The sequence below is a fragment of the Leuresthes tenuis genome, unplaced genomic scaffold (genome assembly GCF_036924035.1).
Source record: "Leuresthes tenuis unplaced genomic scaffold, fLeuTen1.0.hap1 SCAF_22, whole genome shotgun sequence".
In the NCBI taxonomy this organism is placed as follows: domain Eukaryota; kingdom Metazoa; phylum Chordata; class Actinopteri; order Atheriniformes; family Atherinopsidae; genus Leuresthes; species Leuresthes tenuis.
In genome coordinates, this window is record NW_027325376.1 from 14,222,270 (window position 1) to 14,248,792 (window position 26,523).

Below are 26,523 nucleotides of genomic sequence, written 5' to 3' on the forward strand. Positions count from 1 at the left end.
ACGTCCTGTTGTGTTTCTTCAAACTGCAGACTGTGAACACTGAAAATGTCCCTAATGAGTGGAAGCTAAATTAGGTAAAGTCAGAATGACGCACCATTCTTATTTCTTCACAGGGAGTTCTTTTTCAACTTCAAATGTGTTGGCTTGCATTCACCATGTTGATGGATAACTAATAAGATCGACAAGAAGACATTAAGTTTTAACGGTGGATTTGGTTGATTAATAAGCTGAAATTAGTGTTCATTCATTTAAAGCTTCATTCGTCTTATTACAGATGTTTTATTTTTTTCAAACAGGCTGTGTCTTGAGTTTTACACACTTTGACACTCGGACTGACAGGAAACTCGGTACCTCCTTCAGCCTCTTTCTTCCTCTGTTATTTCTCTGCTGCAACACAGACGCAGAAGAGGATACCATTGAGCTGTTTTGGAAAGCTTCCAAGCTTCCGCTATTCTCTGTGTGTCAGCAGTGCAGGATGGATTAACACACACACACGCAAGCAACACTTTACAGTGCCAAACAACATGGGAAGGTAAATTTGATTCATTTGTCCCTATTCAGCAACAACTTGCTCCCGTTCCATCCATCTCTTTGCCACTTCTCCTTCTGGCTTCATCACTTTATCTCCTACTCTCTTGTAGAACAGTCCAAACTTTGGTCCAGCAACAGCAACAATAAATATTCCTCTAATAGTATTTGGAACAAGAGAAAAATGACTGAAAATAAGTAGAATATTAATAATGTGCAATGTACTGATTGCTCAGCTATTTGTTTTAAAAAAAAAGTCTCCCATTCTTTGCTTGACATGGCTGTAATTACTGTGTTGATGAGAAACAGGTGTTGTCCAACACTGGCAGGAAGAAAGAGATTCTCCTCTCATGTAAATCTTTTTGGGAGTGCCCAACGAAGAGATTTATAAGGCCATAATGTTCTTAATCAACTGAAGAAAACTTAAGTCGATCTGGAGTCTCTAACTACAAAAAGTCATGTAAACCTTGCTGAACCGAAACTGTAGTTCTACATGTTTTGTTTTCACATCTTACAAATCATGCGTAAAATGTTCATAGATCTAAGTAAAATAGTAATGAAGTTAATAAAGTTTTTATCCCTCATCCCACCCAAGAAAAGGTTTTTCAAAATATCATGAGAGTATGTGTGAATTTCTGCCCCAGAGTCTACAGGTGGATGCTGTGGCGGTGGAGGGGCTGAAAAAGGCAGGCAGGCGAGCAGTGTAGAGGAGGGCAGCAGCAGCATGGATGTGACAAGCAGTGAGATAGTCTTTAAACCGGAAAAGACCGCCCAGATTAGAATGATATGTTTGATAGAGTGTTTTAGGACAGATGACATGTAGAGTGTGAGGGAGATCAGCTCAAGCCTGAACTAACTTGTATGAATCTCCACTTACATTTAATTCTTCAGTTTTAATCAACACCATTACCTCCATCCATTTTCACCTGCACTGACCTCGAGTGCAGATGAATATAGTGCTGCAATGCTCTGGAAAGTTAATGTTCACACGCCTTCATTTCCTTGAAACACAACAGTTTAGAGATATCTCTATGGAGAGATTATTCATCAAAACGGACTTGCGAAAGAGTCTTTTGTGTCAAAGAGCACATCTAAAATACTTGAACAGAAAAGATAAGCAGGGTCATGTTTATATGCCCTGTGGTGTAAAAAGAAGCAAGCTGCCCCCGTGCAGTAGATGACAGACTGATCATCAACACATCTGCTCATCACCAGCAGGTCTGCATTCTCCCATTGGAGCGGTAAATGATTTGCAACCACATGCTTTTTTCCCCCTGTTGAGTAAATCTGCCCCTTTATGTCAAGACTGAGCCTGGATTAAACTGCTATCTGGCTAATACTGGGCCAGGATTCGATCAAACCAGTGCTGGACCAGACTCAGGTTATGAGCATCAAGCTTTGGGTTTGGCTGATCAGACTTCAGCTCCAGCTTTTTAAGTCAGTACTGGCTCAATAAACTAGAAACAACAACATGGATGCAATGGAGTATTTCTACTCCACACAATAAAGTAAAGAAATCTCCTTTTTCTTTTCTTTCACACTCTTTATTTTCTCCAATTATCTTCCTTCCATGTAATCATTCCCATCATGTCCCACTGTCAGTTGTTTTCACCTCCAACCCTTGCTGCCTCTAATTTCTCCTTCTCCCCCACTGCAGGTTTCAATACAGCTGATTAACACACATTCACACCCTGAGGCAGTTTGAGCGAGGCTTGTTTGTGTGTTTAATATCAAAATCACAACAGCAAAGTTACACTCACAGGTAAATTAGGTGCATATATGTGGTTGAGAGTTAATGCAGCTGTGCGTGTAAGCATGCGTTTATGTTGTCGCTGCTCACTTGTCTCGACACTAATGAATGTTAATGATCCATGGAGACAGAATTTTCATTTCAGTTGTAACCTTAATTATTAAAAGGTGTTGAACTGGTTTGCACACTGCCTTAATGGCTGTCTGTACAGACTCTGCAGGCAAAATGTAGTATGGAACAACTTTTTCAAGAGCCAAACTAATATTAATGTATAAGATGCAACAAGAATGAACCAAACTGAGACCTGACCTGACCTGACTCGATTATAAGTTTCTAATTGTTTCTTAAAAGAGACATTTCTTTGAACACACCAAACAATCCACAACCAAAAAACCAACCCCCCCCTCACACAAAATGAAGCACAGCTGCCCACCAGCACTGACAGCTATTGTCAATGTTTCTCTCATTTGCTTTTCATTCCTCTTCACTCAACCCTCCTGCTTGGCTTTGCATCTTCACACCTTTTTTCTTATTTACCAGGAGCTACCCAGAAGCCAAAGCAGAGGTGTTGTGAAGGATATCAGCCTTTTTTTTTTATTTTTTAACACCTCTCTGCCAGCCAGCTGGACATACTTCCTTACTTCCTGTGAGTCAACATCCAATCATAAAATGCATTTGGAGTTTAAAGGCCCTCACTATGATGGGTAAGGCAATTTACCCATTAAGCTGGAACCACTGAGTTGAAACCAAAAGTAACTTTAGCGTTCCGCAACTCATCACTTCAAAACTCAACTCGCCTCTCTGCCTCCCTCTCTTCTCTATTTCTGTTCATTTAATCAGACGAAAGGTTGAAAGTTGGATCGATAACCATGACTACTGCTACCTGGAGAGGACAGAGAAGGAGTAAGAGGTGACGGGGCTGGGTAGGAGGAAGAAAAATAGGACAGTTGTCAGGAGGATGATGATGAGATACAAGGTGAAAAGGTAAATGGAGAAATGACAAAAAAAAACGTGTACGGACTGCTGAGCTGGACTGTCAAGAGGCATGTTTCTGTGTGAGAGTATCAGGCAGCATGTATCGATCGCAGACAGACATAGAAACTTTAACAAAAATATAATTTGCATTGACCACACTGGAGAATGCTTACATACACAGACTGTTGCATACATCTGTGGGCAAACTCGGGCCCAAAAGTGTCTGGAAACCCAAAGCAATTTCACAATTTTGCCTTGATAGACCTCCACAACAGATTTGGCGTCGACTTTTAGCTTTAATATTTGATATTTAGGGTATTTAACTAAAGCACTGTATAAACCATTTACAAAATAACAGCCTCGAGGACATAAAATACCTTGTACTGAAGAGTATGAATCAACACATTTGGTTGTTCTGACAGGCTGACTTGTTGCTATTAATGAAGGATTGAAAACAGGGTCAAATACCATGAGAAGGAAGATTGGGAATGCGCTACGTTTGTCACAAAAACTGTTTTAACCCTTATGGACACAGATGCTAACTCAACAGCCTTGAGGCTGGCAGGTTTGAAATGAAAATTATCTCTTACCAGAATTTAAAATAACTAAAGGAAATTCCAACTAAGAAGGAAAGAGCAGGGCAAACAAGCAGGTCAGGAACAAAGCCAGAAGGTAAGACATGATAAATATCCAAAAGGACAAAATCATCAATAATCAATAGCTATTAACAGCATTGGAGAAAGCAATACCGATGACGGTCTATAAAAATGCTTACCTACCGTGCAGCTGAGATATACAACAAGGAAAGTTTCCTGTAATATTACTTTGTGCCACTAGATGGGATGTGGGAAACCGTAGTGTCTGATCTGTCCCGGAGCCAACAGAAGAATAGGAAGCAGTAACTGGCACTGGCAGAAAATTAACCAACAAAACCAGAGCAGTTGAGTAATAATGAAAATCATAGTAATTACAACAATAACAGAATCTCCTGGTGAGCAGTCATTACCTTCACCGCCACCCCCTCCACCAAAGAAACCGCGTACAGCAGCAAAGTTCCAAAATGACAGAAAATGAGCCAAAGCAAGAGTAAATGTTAGTGTTGCTTTTATTTGTTGAAGACAGCTATTAGGCAGTAAAGGACTGAAATCTGATGCAGAACTTTCTCAATTTCTTCTGGACTGGTAAGTGCAAAGCTGGCATTAAAATTGAATGAAGTTTATATTGCAGGTATAATCTTTCTCAGCTGATACCTCGCACCAGCAACCATCTTGCTGTGAAGCAACAGTGATAACGACCACACCAGCCTGCTTCATCACTTCAAGTATGTGCACAAGAAATGAGTTCAACACACTGAAAAGATGAGATCCCCTGAAGATAAGGTAAACCTATACATCATTTAGAGCTGAAAATCGTGAAATTTGAGAAGTAAAAATGACCAGTACTAAAGCACAATAAATGCAGACCATGACTATATATTATATGGGTATAAATGTGTGTGCAAAAACAGCACAAACACTCGGATACACATCGTAAACACACACAGAGTCCCAGCATTATATGATTTGTTCCAAAAGCCTGATGTCATTGGTGTAACACAGCTGTAGCACTAAATCCGTGACACTGTGATCTCCATCATACACCACGTACACACTAACACGAGCAGTAAAACAGCATGAACTTACATACACCATAGCCGACAAAGCACTGAGCTGTGAGGTTATTCAGAGTGACAAACACACTGTAAAAAACAATGAAAGAGCCAAAACTGAGGAGTAGCTGTAGAAAGCTATTAGAAAAGAGACTAATTAGAGAGGGGGATAAGTAACTGAAAGTACATGAGATTAAAAGAAGAAGGTATAAAGTGTGAGAAACGGTAAGGTGAAGGAAGTGACGGGAAGAGGGGAAGGAAAAAAAAAAGAGGTTGTACTAAGTGAAAGGCTTATGTAAGTGTACCGACAGTGTTCGTCGGCTGTCTCCTGGGACTGCCACATGTCTATGTGCGCACACACAGAGAAACACACACACAAGCATGCAAACAGACATCTGTATGATCTCATGTACATGCAAATACATATACACACAGAGCCTGTCTGAGGAGGCAAATGCGGCATCTGTTCAGCAGAGAGTCAACTGTGAAAAGATTCTTTGGGGATGTAATAATTACCAACCAACCTGCAAACTCTTTTCTGGATGCCTTGAAAATGTAGATTTTACATTAAAACAAAACAAAACAAATTACAGTCAACTGTCATCACTCTCGTTCCACCGTTTTATTTACTGCTGCCTCAACATCACTGTTGGATTAGAATGGACACGTTCACAACTGGCACGCATCAACAACTTGTGAAAATACACCATCATAAGAAAAAGGGTGCAAATCATTATCCAGTTTGACAACTCTATGAATTGGATGCAGACTTTCCTAAGAACCTCTCTAAGTTAAGAAAAAGTTGTCAACATATTGGTGAATGTGGACCACTGAGTCTTGAGTGAAGTTCTACCATTTTTCTTTAATATAACATAAAATATGAAATCTTTTTTATACAATGGCGCTGCACTAGTGGCAGCCTGCTGCAACAGCTATGGACAGATTTAGTGTTTCTTTGCATCTTCTCGAGATTTCCTAATGAGACATTTTCCCACGCTGGTTTGGATGGTGTGCTGCTAGAATGATTTCTGCTGGTACTTTTTTTGTCTTATGATGTTTAACCATGGCAATGGGAAAGCTGTTAGCATGTGGAAGCAGCTGATTGAACTTTTCTATGCCCAAGTAATGCTTGGAATAAGACGAGTGAAAGATGTTAAGGTTGCAAAGCAAGAACTAAACAGAAAGAAAATGAACATGTGAGATCTCTGGCAGATAAAATAGATGAGCTTGGAGCCCTAATGAGGATGCAGCAGTAATATCAGAAGGGCAATGCCATTCTTTCACCTAGACATTGCTGCAGGAATCACTAACATCTCTTTGCATCAACTGACACTTTTTCTTGAGAAATGACCACAAAATTACTTTCGTCTGAATATATTGCACTTGGTTCTGGGTATTCATCCACAATGCTTTCTGACAACTCATTTGTCTCCTTAACATAAGGTATCAACAATAAATTAAATATCCTTTCTGTAAATAATGCTGTCAGCATTACTTTTAATTACGTTTACTTCTTCTAAGATATTAAGAACCATGTGAAATGAATGCTCCTCGTACACTTCTTAGGGCAATTTTAAAATAACGTCTTTAATTAAAAAATACCATAAGTCAGTAGTACATTATATAATATTTCCAAAGATATAGAACATTAAGTAACTTAACTCCCAACTTCTGTTTCTAGCACAGATGAGCTTCAATGGCACATACTGTATTTGTCAAAAACATTTTCAATAATAGCCTTCTTACTCTTTATAATTTCACATTTATTTCATAAGCTTCTCCACCTCCCCCTCTCTTCTACTCTTGCCTCTCCCCCCTTTCAGAGTGTCTTATTAACTGCTGACAGCTCTTTCTTCCTCCCTCCGACCCTCTCGGTTGTTTTCTCTCGTCACACTCGCTTCTGCTTTTCCACTGAATCTCTCAATATCCAAACATTTCTTATTTTAGAGCTGAGAGTTGCTTCTGCAATCTTCAGAATCCCACAGAATTTGAAAAATACTTGTAGTCTTCTAACACCTACTCTAAAAGAGCGGTCTTTTTTTAAATCAAAATTTCACCTTTTTAAATCTTTTGGCCCAGAAAAAGACTTCATGTCTTGTCATGCATCCCTTTCAAATATCTCTCTGTGGTTGTTAATGTTCCCCTCTGCTACTTCATTCTCCGAAAATGTTCTTTGCAAATAGCTATCATTAGAGAGTGAATAAACACCAACACTGATGCCTCCGACTGAAATGTAATTTATAACGGCATGGTCGGTAGTTTTCTTTCAGCTTTGAGTACTGAAAGGATTAATGGATTAAAGTAGAATAGGAATAGGCCACTTAATCATACTGTTATGCCGAAATTTGATGCATCTTTTTTAATGTTTCAGCTCAAATGATTGTTATCCAGCCCCGGTGAAGGGGAAACTAAACTATTTTGTAAACTGCTGCAGAACCCCTTCACACATGCAGTTCAGCTAATCAGTGACTTGTCCTAAAAATTATGTCGCCACAAAAACTGTGTTCACATTGCACCCAGCTCTTCATATGTTGCACACAGCTCTTCAATTCACCCTTCCTCATCCTTAAAACACGGCTAAAAATACAAAAACAGCCTCTCGGGAACCTGCGTTTGCTCTCGCCGAACACATGCTCTGGGAAACTGTAGAAACATGGCAGTGCAAAATGGTGAACTGCGAGCATCCTTCATGGATATAACAAGCTCAATCTTAAGCAACACTAACAATATAATTCTTATTTTCAATCGACACTACACAAATGAAAACACATGTTTCATTTCTGCCAGCAAATCCCTTCAAATGTTGCAGAGTAGAACACACAGCTACCATAGCAACATGACCACAGCTAGCATGTTAACCAACATGTTTGCTTGTAACATTCAGAATCTGAGTATGAAAACACATGCAAAGTTAACATGTGACCACAGCATATGAAAACAAAGTTCAATACAGTGTATTCTTGTAGTGAGAGTTACTGCTAACATGTAACATGCTAACTATTTTGCTGCATTAGTTGTGCGTTTTCACGTTAAGCTACAAACTGACAGTAGATAAAGATGTTGATGTATAGCTTGTTGTCATGACTACATCAACATGTTTCTCCACAGATTATTTATGTTATTTAATGTTACGGTCTGTATTTTAAGGGAAAATATACAAAAACCAAACAAAAAAAAGTCTAGTGTGAAATTACGATGACACATCTAAAAAAAAAAAACTTAAAAAAAAAGATATTTCTTATTCAGCACGTAGGAAGCAAAAACTTCTACCAACCACTCTGTCTGGTGCTCAGTCTGTCTATCTTTTCACATCAGAACTTTACCTTCGTCACCTCTTGTACTTAAGAGAGCAAAAAAATAAGTAATTTCATCATATCATCCCTAGTCTCCTCCCTTTGCTCTGTCTTTTCAGTCCGGCTTTCATCTGTCTGGCAGGAACCCTCTGTTGCAGAGAGCTGAACACAGCAGGGAACAGACATGCGAATGGAAAGGGAGAGACAGAAATCGTCTTGGGGGTTTTTCTAACTCTGTTTTTGTTCTCCAACTCTATCCCATCAAATCTCCATCTCTTTCTCACTTATGCACTCCTATGATCCATCTAGCTGACTATTTTTCGTTTTCTGTCCCATTAAATCTGTCTTTCATGTTTGCTCACTTTGGATCACCTCACACTTGTTCCAGTTCATTATCTTACTCGGTCAAATTATTTCCATCCTCCCTTTCCTCCCCCATTCCCTCAGCTGCACACTAGCCCTCTTCCTGTTTCTCTCACACACTTTCTGATTGTGCTGCGTACATCTTCAGATGTTTTCGCAGTGCTCTGACAAGCCCCATGAGGGGAGTAGCCGAGTCACTTCATTTCTAAGACACAATGAAACATACTAAGAGTGTGTGTCAGCCTGTTTTAAAAGATGAAACTAGGGCAGATGGTTCTCATATCCATTATGCTGAAAAGACTGCAGGTTTGATTCCCATTTTTGATAGAATGAATGCACCAAAACTTAGATACTTATACTTATATATAAATAATGTCTACTGTGTATCAGAATTTGTGTTTAAAATGGAACAATTTATAGCTGATAAAGAGTTCAATCAGAATAAAAATTAAATATGCAAATATCAGCCTGATTTGATCTGGCTCAATCAGTACGAATTTCCTAATCGGATTCTGAGTGGTGGTTTAAACCTTTTGATAATCAGGATAACAGGATAATAACCACATGTACACTTACTGATACTGATTATTTCTTCCTGATTGGAACACGTGTGTTCTTTCTTCCGATAATTGAGCCATGTGTGCAGGTGAGGTAATGCAAAGAATTTCCAAAAGTGGTTAAAACATGGCCAAAGCCAAGCGGAATCTGGCAAACACTTTTGTCGAAGACCTCAGAGGATTGTTGAACTTGACATAACCCTGCTGGGAGGGTCACAGAGTGTGAAGAACTGTCAAGGTTCACATTCACGGTCTGTTTGTTTGTAGGCATACTCACTGTTGGGTTAAGAAAAAAGTAGTAAAAACAATTTGATTGGTCTTTTCCAGTCGAGTAGCAGGAAGCGCTTCATTTGCCAGCGTTTCATACTGATTAAGCACCTTACTTTATATAAACAAACAACCTACGAGGTCTCTTTATTTAGTGTTGATGTAAAAATGTACGTTTGAATCTCTAATCAAAATGATTGGACTCAGATTGAATAGAAATTTAGTGCATGTAAACATAGCAAGTAACATTTGGCATGTTAACCTGCAAACTTATTACTTATTACTTATTACTTTGCAAGCATGATGCCCAGTGTGTGGCCATTCGAAAAAGGGAGCAGACACTATTTTAATTGTAAGGTTTTAGGTATCAGGATGATTAAATCAATTAAATACAACCTCAGGCTGACAACAACACATGACATATTACACATTTTCTATTCTACACAAATTAAGCCAAAATGCAGAAAGTCCACCTTTACTGCTTTCATAGAAAATTAGGCGGGTAAGTAGCAGACGGGGTCTGCTCATCAAATGTGTGTGTTAACACAATGCCAAGGAGGAAAGACATCAGTAATGATCTTAGAGAAACAACTGCTGCAGCCCATCATCTCAGTTTACAAGCTCTAAACGGGCCTACCTATTAATAAAACTCTACGGCCATCCTGCTTAATATGTGTTTAAATATAGCAATTATGCAAAGCTATGAGCTGACAAGCTATGGTCTGATGGTGAAGGTTCACATTCTTAAGCAACATTACACAAGCACACACGCTGCCCACAGTTTTTAACACTATTGTCTGACCCAAACTCAACACTGCAGCTGTCAGAAAAACAGAATGCAAACTCTTCAGACAAAAGAAAAAAACAAAGAGTTTCAACTGGATGCTTCTTTTGGCAGTAAATGAGTGGGGCTTCATAGATTTAAAAAAAAAAAAAAAAAAGAAGAAGAATCCTCCCAAAGTACACTGCTGATGTGCCTATCCCTACCTCTTTTTGGTGGTATTTGATGGCGAGTTTGAGCTTGGCCAGGTCATGGCACTGTCTGAGGTCCAGTTCCTCGCTCTGGTCGTTGTCTCTGTGGTTCAAGATAGTCTCGAGCTCTCTTGAACTCCTGGCCTGATCCAGAAGGTCTTTGGCAAATCGTTTGCACTGCTGAGACAGCTCCTCATATTCTTGACGAAACTCATTCTCCACCTGAATGGAGGGACACATTGTGAGCTGTGTGAGTCGTAAAAAAACTTATTCATCGTGAGTCTATAGCCAGCCATAAGTTTGCCTTTTGTGGTCTGATACAATCTGCATCTACGATGTATTGTATTGTGTTGCTATAGGTCTCATTTGACATAAATACTTCTGAAGCCTAAAATATAGAGACTCTGCATTAGAAGAGATACATGTCTGCTCTTGTTATTTACACGAAAACTTTGCCTGCAAGGATGACTCGAGGGATTACAGAGCCTTTTGTCAGTGCAGTGATGTTACTTGTGTCAAAAGAAGAAAAAAAGAAAGTGAAAAGAGGGCTAAACCCAATCGTGTAAAAAAGGTTAACAAAATGTTTGAGGCGAAAGAGAACCATATAGATGATTTTGGTTGCTGCTGCTCCCACAGAGGTTTTAAGAGCCTGTCGAGTTCAGGGTGCAACAACACCCGAGCAGATTTAAGGTAGGTGCTTGGATAGTTGGTGCTAAGGTAGACCAGCTTTTTATTGCAATGCATAAAGTAAGAGTCTCATTTATATGGATGAAATAAAATCTGGCAAATGTAAGCCTATGAGGCCAATCATGGCCTCATAGGGTTATTATGGCCTCTGGCTAAAATATTTGCCAGATTTTAGAGCCCAGTTTCCACAATGGTGCGGAGAAAACCTTCTACGCAAGAGGCATTCTGTGCTTGTGGCAAACGCTCACTCATATCCATACCTTGCTGAGTTCTTTGAGTTCCCAGCCCAGTCTGAAGGCAGTGAGGATGGGGTCTTCACTGGACAATGCGATGAGGGAGGGCGAGGCCAGCGCCTTGTAGATATTGAGACGAGACCGTGAATGTCGAAGGCTGTCGACCTGCAGAGGGAGGCGCAGGGAATAAACAAAATGACTCTTTAAGAGCATCCATTTCCATCTTTTACCATGAGCTGTCATTCCTTATGTGTTCTGGATAACTTTCCAGCACATCAGTCAGTCTTGGAAATAATTTATAAAAGTCTTTTATTCCTCGATTTGAGACTCTTGTAGACAGTGGAATACTTTATTATTTGCCAGAATATTGACACTTCCAAATGACTAACGCTAAAATACACATAATTTTCATAATTTTGGGTCCAGTGTCACCTCATGATTTACTGAATCTTTGTGCTGTAACAATTAACAACATAAGTTCTCCAACCGTACCACAGGGTGCAACTGAATTCACAGTTGGATCTTTATAGCGAAATGTTCTTCAAACATTTTTGTCAGACAGTTACAGCATTGCGTGCAGCATTCCAATCATTCCAATGAAAACCACAACCATTTACAACTCACCTGGTTACATATACTCCAAACCTTGATTGTAAGAAGTATAACTTGCATCAGTGCAAAATATTCTTGTATCTTTTAAATATCTATGAATTTCCTTTACTTTTATGTAAGTATGTAAATATGAGACAACTGAATAAGTTCTGTGCTTAACAATGAAAAAAGGATAGAGGATAGAAACTTTTTGAAACATTCACTAAGTGTGAATGTATTTATAGGATAATGTCTATTAATAATCTATTTCCTGCTAATTAAAACCCATAAAAGTTATTCAAACCATTAACTGCTGGATAAATAATCACTTGCCTCTGAGCTGGAAACACACTCAACACAATCACATCGAATCTGGTGTGGTCTTGGGATGGTGACCTATGCAGAGAGACAAGATGAAACAATAAATCCCAGCTAACATGTAATCCTGTAAAAAAAATCCCACGTAATCTGTGCAGTGGTGTCATTACCTTTCTCTGGACGAGCAGCTTGATGATCTCATAGTTGTTGGTGTGAGCAGCGAGCATGATGGGAGTTATATCTGGTGTGAACTCTGAAAACTGGCTGTCCATCATCAGTGAGGGAACCTGAGGTGAAACAAAGTGCAAAACTATTTGATGTGCTATTATTTAAGAATCCCATGTCAGTTTGAGATTTTGGTGAAACCTCAATTGTAAACTGAGAGTTAAACAAAAAAAAAAGCCTCAATTCAGCTCCACATGTGACGCTATCGTACCCATGATGAACAACTCAAAGGGAAAGACAAATTGGTCAACTCATTTTAATTGGATTAAAACTTATTAAATAAATGTGATGTAGCCAATAAAAGAGCTTTTCTGCACATTCTCTCAAAAACCCACATAAAGCCCCCCTTGATGAAAAACACTGAAACCTGCTGTTGTTTCAGAGAAACAGGGAGTGGAAGTGGATTTATTCTTAAAGTGAAAACCAAAGAAAACTGAGGTATCAATGAACATATATATAGATTCAAAAAAATTTTTTTACTGGTGACCTGTTACAAACAAAATTGTAAGGAGTGGACATAGCTACCGTGAGGTCATCCATTGGTTTGTAAACTGCCACTCTGAATTCTCCAGTTCAGGATTTAACTATCTGCTTTGGAACGAGACAAGTGGAGCTGGAGGTTCTACTTGAAATTGGCTGTGTCCATTATTTATTTTTATTTTTTTTCTTTGAGGCCTAACAGCTATTCAGTCATGAAATTTAATTAAAAAGATAGAATTTAACAAATTATACCACAATGACAGGCTGAGAAAATGTACTGGCTTTGTATTTGAGAGAAGAAATCATTTCTTATTCAATAGGAGGCTAATGTTTTGGAACCAGTGCCAAGCAGCCAAGGCTTGGTGGCTGCACCCATCTTTTCATACAGTCAGTGATTAAAAGATCTACTAAAAGCCTACTAATGACCCTATTTAAAAGTTATCAGTACAACTTAATTCTAGTTCTCAGTCAATTTAATTTCATAAAGAAATGACTGTAGTGTTTCAATAAAAAAAACCATAATAAAACAAAAAACACTAAAATGGGAAAAAAAATTAGGTGTCCTTTATTCTTCAGCCACAAGAAGACTAGCGCGACCTGCTGTTTCTGTTTATCTGAGCATGGTGATCAGTCTAACGTGAAAGTTAACGGTTTCTCAACAGAAAGAGGAACAACGAACTGGATCCTGGAAGTCCCAATTATTACTGAAAACTGAGGTCTGCATTCTTGCTATGTCGGAACTAAAATTGTTGAGCCTGACCTTCAAGCTTCAAACTCTTCCTTGGTCATATATATGCAAAACACAGCGTATCGTTTGGAGATTCTGCACTAATTCAGAATACGCTAAGCAACAATTGCAACCTTACATGTTTAATATGCACCCACAAACAAATCAAGGAAAACCAACATCCTCTGCTCAAACTGAAAGAATTGTCAGGATGCATCTGACACCTAAATGCCAGGGTGGTGTTTTTTCTGAGTTGGTAATAGAAATAGAAATAGAAAAATACTTTATTCATCCCCCAGTGGGGGAAATTTAAAATGACTTTAGACATGGTTTTAAGCAGAGAAAAAATGTGATTTTTCCATTATATGTCCCTTTTAAAATAGGGACTCATTCTTTCATAGGTTTGAATGCTAAATATAAAGCTACAATCAACACACAGCTATCTTATCAAAGCAAAAAAGACTGAAAACAAAGGGCAAACATGTTGCTCGTACAGCACCAAGCTCACGAGATGTGACACTGGCTTTATTCTTTCTTTACAAAAAAGAAAAAGGACAGGTTATGGCTTCACAAGCGCTCATATCATTGTGTTATTGTGCCACACACTATTGGTCCTGAGCATTTATTGTGTGGAAGTTTTGCTGGTTGCCTGGCAACCTCACATCAACAATAACAACCAGACTGCAAACCAGGTAATGGCGCCTAGAAGAATACTTTGGTGGCAGAGATCACATCCTCTATTAAATTAATAACAGGGACAGTCAAAACACCATGAAGAGCTGGCAGACGCAAGTAACCCAAGTCAACAATAATGTGCAGCTTTAAAGACTTATATGTGAAGGCCTGTTTTTTTCCCTACCTGCCAACGTCCCAAACACTTTCACGCACAATACAGCAGTAAAATTCCGGTTAGCATTTCTTAGCTGTTTAATATTTAATAAATACAACATTAAGTACAACTTTTCTGATGATAATTTTGTTCTCCGCCCTTTAATACAGTTATATTACTGTTTTACTATAAAGTCACGGACTATGTATTTATACAGCAAGCTCAAACAGCAGAACCCAAAATGATTCATATCCACGCCTGACTGGAAATTAGATAAACTTGAGAAAAGACAGCAAAGCTCTCCATCAGAAATCTAAATGACAAGCTGTTATTAATGCGAACAAGCTTTCTGAATGTCTCCACTGCTCTCCTCGTCATTGCCACTTCTCTGGTTTTCTGCTTGCGCCACTGATTCTGGATAAGATTCAGGTCTCGAGTCCAAAATATTATAAATATCATGACCATGGCCAGGTTCATTCTGTAGTGCTCTCCCTGGTCAGCATCCATGGAGAATAGCAATGTGTTCTCTTGTGTCCTCAAGATGTTGCTGCAAAAATTGCTTGGGCTTAATAGGATGGTCTAAAAAGTCTATGCTATAATCTATAAGAAACACGAATGGCTTTTAAAATATACATATATATATATATATGTGTGTGTGTTTTAAACCAATTATTGTTTATATAATGGATATAACTGTTAGATAGGGTACCACAAAGTGTTGCAAAACTAAAAAATGATGATGCACATGTATCTCACACACATAAACCCACACACAAACATACTGCATGTAATTTGCAGAACAAGAGAAAGAGAAACAGAGCTAAAGATGGAGGAGGGAATTGAACACATGTGGACTCTCTCTCATCTCTCAGAGGGAGAATAAAGAAGAGGGTTTATCCTCATCTGACCTCTCCTTTCTTAGTGAATTGTCTGTGTCTGTTCCAAGACCTCACCTCACTTCCTCCTTTTTCTACCTCTATGTCTCCCCTTATTCCTCCACATCTTCTCCTTGTCACTCCCTCACATCTTTTCATCTCTCTTTCTTCCCTGCTGTTTTTTCCCCACAACTTTCTCTTCATCTCGCCTCCTGCCATCTTTCCTTTTCCCTCTGCTCACCTTGCTCATACCTCTCCCTGCTCTTCTGTTACTTCTTCTCCTTCCTTGCCCTCTCCTGCCAAAACCTTTTTTCCACTGCTCCCCTTTTTTCCTGCTGTGAGAAGGAGTGTGAGAACAGCTGCCAGAGGTGGGCATCACACAGTGATTAAAGAGACAGACGCAGAACACACCGAACACACAGATGGATGTAAACCAGCCCAGGCAAAAACAAAATGATGAAAATTCTACATACGTTTTCATTCTACATGCATTAAAAAGTGGACACCATGGCCTCCATCTCCCTCCCTAAAACTAACAACACATCGAAAAAGCATCATGACTGCTTATGGGGCTGCGAGTCAAAAAAAGGGGCTGATTTCTCTTCTTGATAAATGTCCGCATCACAAAAATGTAGCAAATTTACAATAAATGCTGAAAAAATGTGAGACGATATCAAAGGTTGCCCACCAAATTTTTTTGTTTGGTCTTATATGAATCTTGCTACAGCTGGCCTCTATAAGCTGATGCTTCTCTGTTACCATGGCAGTTACCAGGGGAAACACTGAGAAGAGGGTACGAAGGTCCTTTCTTGAGGATTTCAAGCTAATAATCAAACTGGACATCTACATTGTGCAAAAGGCACTCATGGTTTCTGTAGTCTGAGCCTAGTTTGCGTTTTTTTTAATATAACATGCCAGATAAAATGATATAATACAACTGCAGCTCAGCCTCTTGAAGTTTTAAAGAAAAAAAATCAAGTAATTTGGGTAGGTCTTTACTACTTTCAGTATTATTGCAGGAAAAAAAAAAGGTAATTCAGTTGTGTATTCTGACTGTAAACACATACATCCACAGACACAATGATAGGAGTATAAGCTCACACACAGATAAAAATGACATCATTTCTTTTCACTCCAGTTCCACACATCCACATGTATTCTTTTCCTACACTATTCAGACATCAAAGGAAAGTGAAAGAAGGAGCTTTCAAAACCTTCCCTCATCTGCAAATCTCTCTGCCTTCCTCATACAACCCTAATGTCCCTCATTTCTGTCTTCTTCTGGTTTCCTCCACTCCTCATCTGGTGCTAATTTTCTCATCTATTTGTCAGTAATCTCGGCATATCTCTGTTCGAGGTGAGAATACATTTGGATTTAATCATCCTTCCTTGATTCCATCCTTTCCCTCTGGAGTTGTTAGTCGATTCCTTCCATTTCAAGTAAGGTGGCAATGAAAAGTGAGGAGACTAGAAGAGCAGTGAGTGAAGAGGACATGGGGAAAAAAAGAGGGGGAGGTGATAAAACACAGTGGTGAAACCAGATTGAAATGGACGGCAGAAAGTTTGACAGCTCTGTTTTGCACGAGAAAAAAAGAACAAAAAACTATTAACTCTTCCCGTTGGCCAATAAAAAACACACCTCCAGGTCTTTAAATTTGTATTACATGCAAACACACAAGAGCTGTTTTAAATAAGTGTGTATAATTCAATAAACTGCCCCAAAAGGGCAAAAAAGTGCAGGCACACGTGCTCCAAAAATACTTTTTATTCTTTTCACGCAATGATAAGGGGTAAATGTTGACTGAGAAGATATTCAAAAAAGCCTTAGAAATGGTCATAAAAATAAAACTGAGGAGCTATTTCAAAGCAAAGACATTTCCAATGACGAGTTCAGTTTTGACCTGTTATTTTCATTACATTTTTTTAATCCAGTCATCTCTATGTGGAATAAAGTTTTTCTTTTCCCTTTGAAAAACTTCAAAAGTGTTCACAAAAATATCAATAACAGGAGTGGTACTCTTAATGCTTTAGTAATTAGATTTTACTGACTCAGCTGCACCTTTGCTAATTCGCTGAAATGCAGCATATTTATCCCTGAGCAACAACAGAACAGCAAAGCTTTTCCAAAGTGGTCGGCTCGGCTGTTTATAATTTATATGTGGTAAATAAACTATCTAGGTATGTCAAGATACAATCTTAAATATCAGGCCCTTGATGGATCATTATAGGGATCACCGACTGCAGCCATGTCAGTAACGATGGCTGCGTTAACTGTTAGGAAACCAGCACACTGGTATCAATGGGAGACACAGCAGCCCAGACATGCTGTGTTCACTGTCATTACCAAACAAGTTGGGTATAATAAGATTATTCCGAGGTTTTATTTTTCATTTTTGACGTCCCTGTTTAACTCCTGTACTGCTAAACTGTAATAAAGATAGTAAAAGAAAACAACAACTTATTACAAATAATTGAAAATTGATGCAGCGCTTTACACATGTATTCATGAGCTTTATGAGAAGGTATTTTCTGTTAATGTGAAACCCTACATAGGTATTTTTCCTAAGATGTTTTCATAACTTTTGTGCAACTATTTTGCCATTTGCTAGTGTGTGCTGTACACAGAATGCAAGTATTGGATAGAGAGTCAAGCTTACCTGGCTCAGATCAGTATAAACACAAAAGAAATATCCCTAAAACCAACTGAAGGGATAAAAATGTCAAACAGACTAAATGACAAGAGGACAAAAATAAAGAAAAAAGAGAAAATGTGAGAAACAGAAACACTGAGTACAAATATGTTCTCATCCATGTCCAGCTGAGAGGAAACCAAAATCTTCCCACAATCCTCTGCTTTGGCAAAGGTTTGGTTACCATGGTGATATGGAATCTCACAGCCTCAGATGGTCCAAAAATCTATGCACAAAAGGAACTCCCTTCTCTTTAAAAGAAAATATCCTTGGTTCTTATCCTCCTCTTCTCGTCCCTCCTCTCCCATATTTTCTTTTCGGAGTAAATTCATTGCTACTTCGTCATCTCTCATTCATTTCTTGTCTCTGAATGTCTCCCCTTTGATACCCTTAACACCTACACTTTGGCTAAACAGCACAACTCGGTCTTTTCCTTGCATGTTCTCCCACAAACAAAACATACAAAGAAATGCAGCAGGCAGACAAACATACTGTCTGCCTCTAAATCCTATTTCACAGTTTGTCTGTTAAGTGAGCTGTTCAATTTTCCTCCCCTCAGCAGAATGTGCCATGGAACATTACAATGAATGGATGTACAGCTCATTATCACGCACACAAAAACCCATTAAAATTGGAAAAACACACACGTGGGCACACTCACAGATGAGTAAATGCAAATATACGACTGCATGAATGTGCCTGGATGCAACAGATTAACCTGAAGCTCTCCCTCCGTTTGGTACGCACCTGCTTCTCGCCGCTGGGTCTCCTGTGCGACAGCAGCAGCTCCACTGCGCCCACCACCTCCTTCCTGATGGCGTACAGCAAGGCGTCGCCCGTGTGGATGCCGTGGTCGAGCAGGAGCTCCATGATCTCCAAGTTCTCGTTTTCGATGGCGATGAGGAGCGCGCTGCGGCCCAGCGGGTCCAGACAGTTCACGTCCATGTTGTAGTAGACCTCCGCCTCACGGAGGGCATGTTTGACTCCTGCATAGTCACCTGGGGAAAAAGAGGAGAGGATGGAGGAGTTGATGGTGGAAGCAGCTGAGACGTTCCACCATGAAGTCTTCAAGTTATGGCAAACTTATTTTTTATCAACATTCAAACAATGTTACAAATAAAGAGCATTAAAATAACAGATATAAAGGGGAAAAAGACAATTAAGTGAAACAAAACTGGTAAATCGGTATGGTGAAGAATGCTGAATTATAAACCAGTGCTTTCTTCCAATAATATAGTGAACAGACAATAATTAGTGGGCTACTTTAACTTAAAGGAGCTAATATTGGAAGCTTTGCATCTAAAAATATGTGTAATTTATATGTGCATCGAAGAATGGTTCAGTATCGCAAATGATTCCCTAAACCCTAAATGACCAAGTTTACTCTGGTATGAAAGAGAAAAGAAAAAAAGTTTTGCTTTATCACGCAAGACGAACAGGTAAAAAACTTCTCATATACACAAGAAATATATATATAGTATACTAAAAGAGAAGAAATCTTATTGTGAGTGAATAAGTAAAGGTAACTTGCAGTATATAGCACCTTTCAGACATAAAAATGCTGCTCATCCCACCAGAGGAGCTCATAGAATAGAGAGAGAACTCATAGAATAAGAAATTATATTATGTCTATATTTTGTTGTGCCGACAGAGGTGTCGAGTGAAGCTTGAAGGACATTTGGACGAGTCGACAGTCTGTTGATGCACATGTTCCAGAGACACCTGTGAACTGCTGCTGGCTGCTGTACAGTCTGACTGACCAGCTGTGCAGCCATCAGCACCGTTTAAACAGGTGACTGGATGTGTAGAATGCAGGTGTGAAGGGGGAAGAAATGGCTCCAGGAGTTAGAATACACAGATGGTTGAGTAAGGTTGTGTGTGAGCGTGTGTTTACCTTTCTCTACAGCGGTGAGGTAGGCCCGCTCCTCAGCAGACAGCTCCACCTCGGCACGAACGATCTGAAGCGGGATGCGGTCTCGGTACGGCGAATACGTCGCCTAAAACCGCAAACACAAACAACAACAACGACTGCGTGATTCAAGGTGCACGGCACTAAACCAACTCTGATTCTAAGTGTCGAAGGCTACGTTACGGCAATCTTCTTGCTAGGAGGAAGGAGTTCTGTGGTTGTGCAACTAGCCGGCATTAAATCAACCACAAAACGGTGCATATTGAAACCAACATTTTATCCAGAGAGTGGCCAATCTTGTTGAATTCAAATCTGTTACTTCAAACAACATTCGCAAAAGCAGATGAGGTGCAGGGATGAAAATCAGAGCGTAATCGAGGTCACAGGACTTACTCTAAATCATATTTCACACTTGTTAGGCTGAAATTTCCTTCCTCTCCCTCCGTGTTTTGACCTTAATCAGGATTATAGGACTAATGAACTGTCTGTTGCTATAATTAGACAAAGTGTCTTTCATTCAGTGGTACACACTAACTTTATATGTCAAGATATCAAACCAGAGTCACCCCATTAGAGCCACAGGTTACACAGGTCAGACTATTGCTGTCAAGATGATTTTGATTTGGTGAACAGTGAAGTTGACAGCAGAGGAGGAATTAGATAAAGTCAGGTAGAGCTAGGAAAGGCAATATCTGGAATAAGACACAACTTTTGTTATTTGAGCCCCACCCTTCCAAAAAAAAAAAATTAAATAAACTTGATTTTCATCTTTGAAGTTGTTGTTGCTCAAGGCTTGGTTTGTGGCTAATTATCAGTACAGAATTAATTAATGCTAACTAGCGTGTCTTTGACTCACCTTCTTGTAGTACAGCTGTGTCATGGGATTCATCCTGTCAGTCTGGAAACAGAGAAGAGAGTCAGTACAACAAGGCAATCCAGGAGAAGGGGAGCATCGAGCTCAGAGGTAGCAGGACAGATGGTAAAAGATGCAGGCGCAAGCTCGATGGTCAGGCTCCGAACAGACACTGAACCCACCATACAAGACTAAAAGGTGTTTAACTTGGTGCACACTTAATAAATCAGTTTCAAGACTTTCAAACACTGACATTTTTACTTTTATGTTGTTGTTTTTTGGCCAATACAATGAGCACGTTTACAAGCACGTTCTCACAAAAAATTTACAGCAGTTATTTTTTTACTTAATATTACAACATTGTGTTATTAGTTTGGCACTGCAAATCAATCCAGGTTTCCAGGGTGGTGTTTATCCCTGCAAAGAAACCTTAAAATAGCAATTTTTAGACATTGAGGACCAAATAATATAAGTTTGACTGAAAAGAAACACCTTCCCTGTTTGTAGCAGACATTTGAAGATTTGTGGGCGTATTTTGCCTCCAACCTTAAGCTGACTTGACTGGGCAACAGGGGGGATGGGTCGACAGCTGAAGCTGCGGCGATTAGTGACTCCACATTCATTCAGAACAAAACACAGTATACAGACCACAGATTAGCCTCCCACATTATTGTATTTCTAGCCTTGCTAATATGTGTAATCCTCAAAGAGCGGCCTCCGAGAGAATGCTTAGCTCTGCTTGTTTGCACATTTGTGAAGGCTTGTGTTTATTTGTGTAAGTCTTTATCATATTGGCTTCCGCACCGTAATAGACCCACATTTGTTTATTTTGTGAGAAGGCTTTGAGGACAGAAGATGCACTGAGAAGGTTTTACATTTTCCAACGCAGCGTGGCATTAATTTTCCATCGGCAGAAAGCTGTCAAAATAAGCACATCGGAAAAAGAAATACTAAGATGGGAATCTGCATGTGTCTCTGAGGAAGAAACAGCTAATTACTGAAGCTGCTGTTTTGAGTATTGGGGTAAAGAAAGAACAGCTTGTCTCTGACTGCGACTGCTAGTGTGCTCCTTAGCAGAATAAAGAAATGACTTGATATGTGCCGTTAGCCGGGGATGAGACTGTAATAAAATCTATGAAAATGGAGCCCGTTTCACATCTGAATATCATTAGTCACACACACTGAACATGGAGGCCATGGGCAAGCTGCAGTCTGCACAGGTGCTCTTTTCCAGCTGTTCTCCCACCAGCAAAAACACCCGAGGAGGTAAATTAAAGAACAGGTTGCAAAAATATGCAAAGTTTAACCAGACATAAACTATTTTAAATTCAGAGTCTGACAGTAGAGAGCAGATGCAGCTGCTATAAGTTATTGAGTGCATGAGTGACATTTCAGCAAGGGTAATAAATACTCTGATAGATTTGATTAGATGTCAGTATCTGTGGATAACAGATCAATCTGGGCAGCTGTTTCCAGCAGCTGGACTAAAAGTGAACTACCATGAACAAGTCACTGAACACAGATTAGGTTTCACAGTTATTCCATATGACACCAATACCACTCTAATCTTCTGTTAAAAAACATTTAAAAAAATAACACAGCTTAAAAAAAGCAGAAAATCTAAATAACTGAAAAGCAAAAAGGATATTATGTTAGATATCAACGGTTGGCAAAACAACTCATTACAACAATCAATCCAATATAAAAAAGCAATTGACTATTCAACAAATTAATTATTCCACGAATTGAAAGGCTGATTCAACAGCAAAAAATATTCTAAAACAGAAGAAGAAAAAGAAAATAATGCACACATAAATCATCCAAACTTATTTTTTTCACAATTTCTACCACAGACAGCTAATTATATTAAGTCAGGACAAAATTAACATTTCCAAAATTCAACCGTTACAAAAATGGGAAAGTGAGATAATTTAATCCCAGTTCCTGAATCTAATGGTCTGAATGAGTGTTCCAGTCTGTGCCAGACTGCGGAATCATCATGAACAAAATCTTACAGATGATGACAGAAATGCTAATGTCCCAGATATGGGTTAGGACTCAATCTGACAGTTAGAATTGAATCTATTACTGCAGCTGCGATACAGATCTGCATTTCAACAAGGCTGTAAATGGTTCAGTGATGCAGCAGTGAGGGAAGAAAATGCTGACGGAGCGGAGAGGTATTCTTTGAGGCTCTGTCACTTAAATTCGTAAGTTTGCAAGAATGCGAGACAGACTGAAGCATTTAGGAGGGGATGTGAACAGTAATAATACTGCAGCAGTGACCGAAAACGAAGGAAACACCACGAATGTCTGGTGTTCACGCAATCATACAGTGATACAATGCCTGGGTCCAGTGAAGGTGTACTTTCACAGTTATTATCTGAGGTGTGCAAAAACGAAATGCCACATATCAGAACATGTATACAAGAGCTGCAGAGGAACTGTCAAAGACACATGGGTACAGTATATTTAATATCCCTCTCACATAATCTGAAATTCTGTGGGCCATTGCAGGGAGACAGTTCATCCTCACGTCACTGCGTTTGCCTCATTTTCCCTGCAAACTGATGTCTTAATATCAGCCGTTTAAAAAAGCTGTCATATACAGCAACCTGTGTTCTTTACCATCTACTAGTATTTATGAAGCAGTATGTATGAACAGCATTGCAAAAGGCAATTATACATATTCTTCAAATGGGACCTATTACCTAATACTCAAGAGTTTTTGTTAAAGAAATTGCCATCACAGAGCAGTGCAGAAGTTCAGTGTTCAATCTAGACACAATAAAGTGTCTAGATTGAACACTCTCTGGTGGTTACAGCACTTTAGTTGGTCTATAGAATCCTGCCCCCAGCCCCTGATGTGAGCGGTTCTTTGCTCAGTACCAGCAAAGAATTGGTACTTGGGTAGCACTAGTTTTCTTGACCCGAAGTCTGTGCTTTTATCAGTTAAAGCCGACAAAACTGGTTCACGATCAGGTCAGCACTGGAACTACTTTGGAGGGAAAGGGGCCTGTAAGGTGTTTGACTAAACTGGGATCTGGGAAGTGTGAAGCCAGGTAAATGTCCTGTTTTCCTCAGTGGTTCTGAGCATGTTTTGTGTTGTGTCAGGCAAATCTTCCTGCCAAAGGGAGCTGCTGCTATGAAAGAGTATTGCGTTTCTAATGGCATGTGCTTGGTCAGGAACAATACTTTATAGGCGATATGTATCCCAGTAGTATCCACAATGAGAGCCAGGACCAAAGTCTTCCCAGCAGAGCGTTGCGATGAGACAAGATAATCAATGTTGATCTGCACTTTTAATGTTGCAGCAGATCAGTCGAAACACCAACAACACTTTCAAAGTCTCGCATTAGCTTCAAAGCCAAATATTAGGGAATGAACATCAAGAATTACTCACTGTTTGGATGTAGAGATTTCTCAGAGGCACACTAGTCAAATGTCTTTAAAAAAGCAATGGTAGAGAGTCATCTCAAGTGATTTATGTGTCTGCATCATTTTTGCTTTTTATCGTAGGTTGTGTATAAAAACCTTGTGGAATGATCCGAGATAAATATATCACAGAGTTGTGTCATTGTTGCTTGTTGTCTCACAGATCAGAGTTTTAATGAAGCTGAAAAGAGAAGAAAATCTAATTTAAGCATCCACAGAGGCCACAAGCACACCCAAAAAAAAAAAAAAAACACACTTCCACTCAACACACTTCTTGCTTATCATCCTGTCAAGTTCAAGCACAGCTTGTTTCTTTGAAGAGGAGTGACAAATCACTGCCAGAGAGACACAAGCACTGAATCCAAAATCTGACCACAGTGCCTCAGAAATCTCCAGAATGACCTAAGATCTATTCATTAGAGAGCAACACTTTGACTGAGTATTGAGTTTGTAAAAACAAAAAAGGGAATGTGTCTGCAGTCAGCCACCCTTTATCAACAGCTGACAGACAAATTACTGCCTCCAGTTACCAGCATTGTCAAGTGCACAGAAAATGACTGACTTTCTGACTGGAAAAGACAGTTTTTTGAAAGGTAAATGCTACTCGAGGTTATTTAGAGTAAATTCCACATCAGCAGTCATAGTGAAAACGGAAAAGGACCCGTTTGAAATCATTCACACATACAAATTTGTTTCTACAACAATGGAAGTGATTCAGCTCTATCATCCAAACACAGAGAAACAGAAGGAAACTCTGTGACCTCGACGTCTTGTATGTAACTGGCCTTTGTGTAGTGACATGCAGCTTCCCATTTTAATTCATTTGTAGCAAATTATTCCGCAGCGAGGGTGACCTTCAGCCACCAGGGGATGAAGTGGACTAGAAGAGACTCAAGTGCAGTGTAGTGATACGCTATTTGGAGGACTGAGCAGCCACATCACCATATTTTTCACAATCTGTACACAAAATACATGTTGTTCTGTAAGCTTCTTTTGATCTTATGCACATTATTGTAGCTCCATTCCAAGGACACTGATCACCTCATCCCCCTTCAGAATGTGAGAAAAAGCAGAAAAGAGAATTCTTTATAACTTCTGGGATTGAGCATCTGCTAGAGCAAGGATCAATCAGAAAAAACAGCACTCAAGATCTAGTTGAAGAAATGGTTGTGAAAGTAGTCTCACGAGACCGAGAATTGCCTGAGAACTCCCCTTGATCAATCATACTAAATATCCCAACCAGGAGAAGAGACAAAGCTTTCAGTATATGAACTGGGTGTTTATCATTGTTTTAACTGGTTGATGTCAATGTGGAAGTGTTGTGGCTAATCTTTTATCTTTGCAGATCCTCACAATTCAAGATGAGAAAAAGGTTATTTGAAAGAAAGAGTTCTTTAAACATGTACTTTAGTATTAAACATTATTGCCATGTCAGTCAACTTGAGTCAAACATCAGAGGGTGTCAGGAACAAATACTTAATTAAAATGTCTCAATGTAACATTGCAGAGAACTTTGGTATCTCAACATCTACAGTGCATAATATTGGAAAAAATATTTATAGAGAAATCAGAGTTCTTAAAGGCCAAGGACAGAACCACTGTTGGATGTGCAGGAATCTTTAAGCCATCAGGCAGCACTGCATGAGAAACCATCATGCCACCGTGATAAATACAGCCACATGGGCAAGTGAGTACCCAGGAAACAATTTCTTTTCAAACACAGCATACAGAAATGTACCCTGAAACTGTATCACTGTAGCAACTTATCAACTCTGTGCAGAAACCAAAGTTTCAACTGCTTTTGGGAAAAACTGATGTCTGGTTCTTTGTGAAAAAGATGAAACATACCATCCAGGCTGTTATCAGAGGTGAAAGGTGAAAAAAAACAGCATCTGGAATAGCATCGGGGTGCATCAGCATCCATGGAATTAAATATCTACATGTGTGAAGTTACCACTGATTCAGAGGCTTATATTGGAATATTGCATGTACATACAGTATATTACCATCATGGCAATGTCTTTTCCTGGAAGGTCCATGGTGATTTTTTGCTGGAAAAACCAGGCATCATTCTGCATGAAGCAGAATAGTGTGGCTTTATGGAAAAAGTTTGTGTGGCATCTCATACTGAAAAAGATATGGGGCATTGTGAACAGGAGAATCAGACAACGCCACGGCCTGTTGAGGACCTGAAATGTTGTATTCAGCAAGGATGGACAGAGATTCATTTGCAAAACTAGTAGCTCACAGTTCACAAATGATTAAAAATGTTGAACTGGAAGGTAGGTTGATGGAAGTCAACCGTAAACATGGCAATC

At 39.3% G+C, this 26,523-nt stretch overlaps 1 protein-coding gene across 1 annotated transcript in view; it reads right to left on the reverse strand.

Annotated features, from left to right (window-relative positions):
- Positions 1-26,523, reverse strand: part of trpc5a (transient receptor potential cation channel, subfamily C, member 5a) — a 130,594-nt gene that overhangs the window by 55,460 nt on the left and 48,611 nt on the right. The window contains exons 2-8 of the mRNA XM_072376181.1: positions 20,774-20,815; positions 19,903-20,005; positions 18,756-19,006; positions 12,353-12,469; positions 12,198-12,260; positions 11,301-11,438; positions 10,369-10,575 (exon numbers count right to left, since the gene is read on the reverse strand). Coding sequence (XP_072232282.1) covers positions 10,369-10,575; positions 11,301-11,438; positions 12,198-12,260; positions 12,353-12,469; positions 18,756-19,006; positions 19,903-20,005; positions 20,774-20,806 — 912 coding nt within the window. The 5' untranslated portion in view covers positions 20,807-20,815. The remainder of the gene's footprint in view (positions 1-10,368; positions 10,576-11,300; positions 11,439-12,197; positions 12,261-12,352; positions 12,470-18,755; positions 19,007-19,902; positions 20,006-20,773; positions 20,816-26,523) is intronic.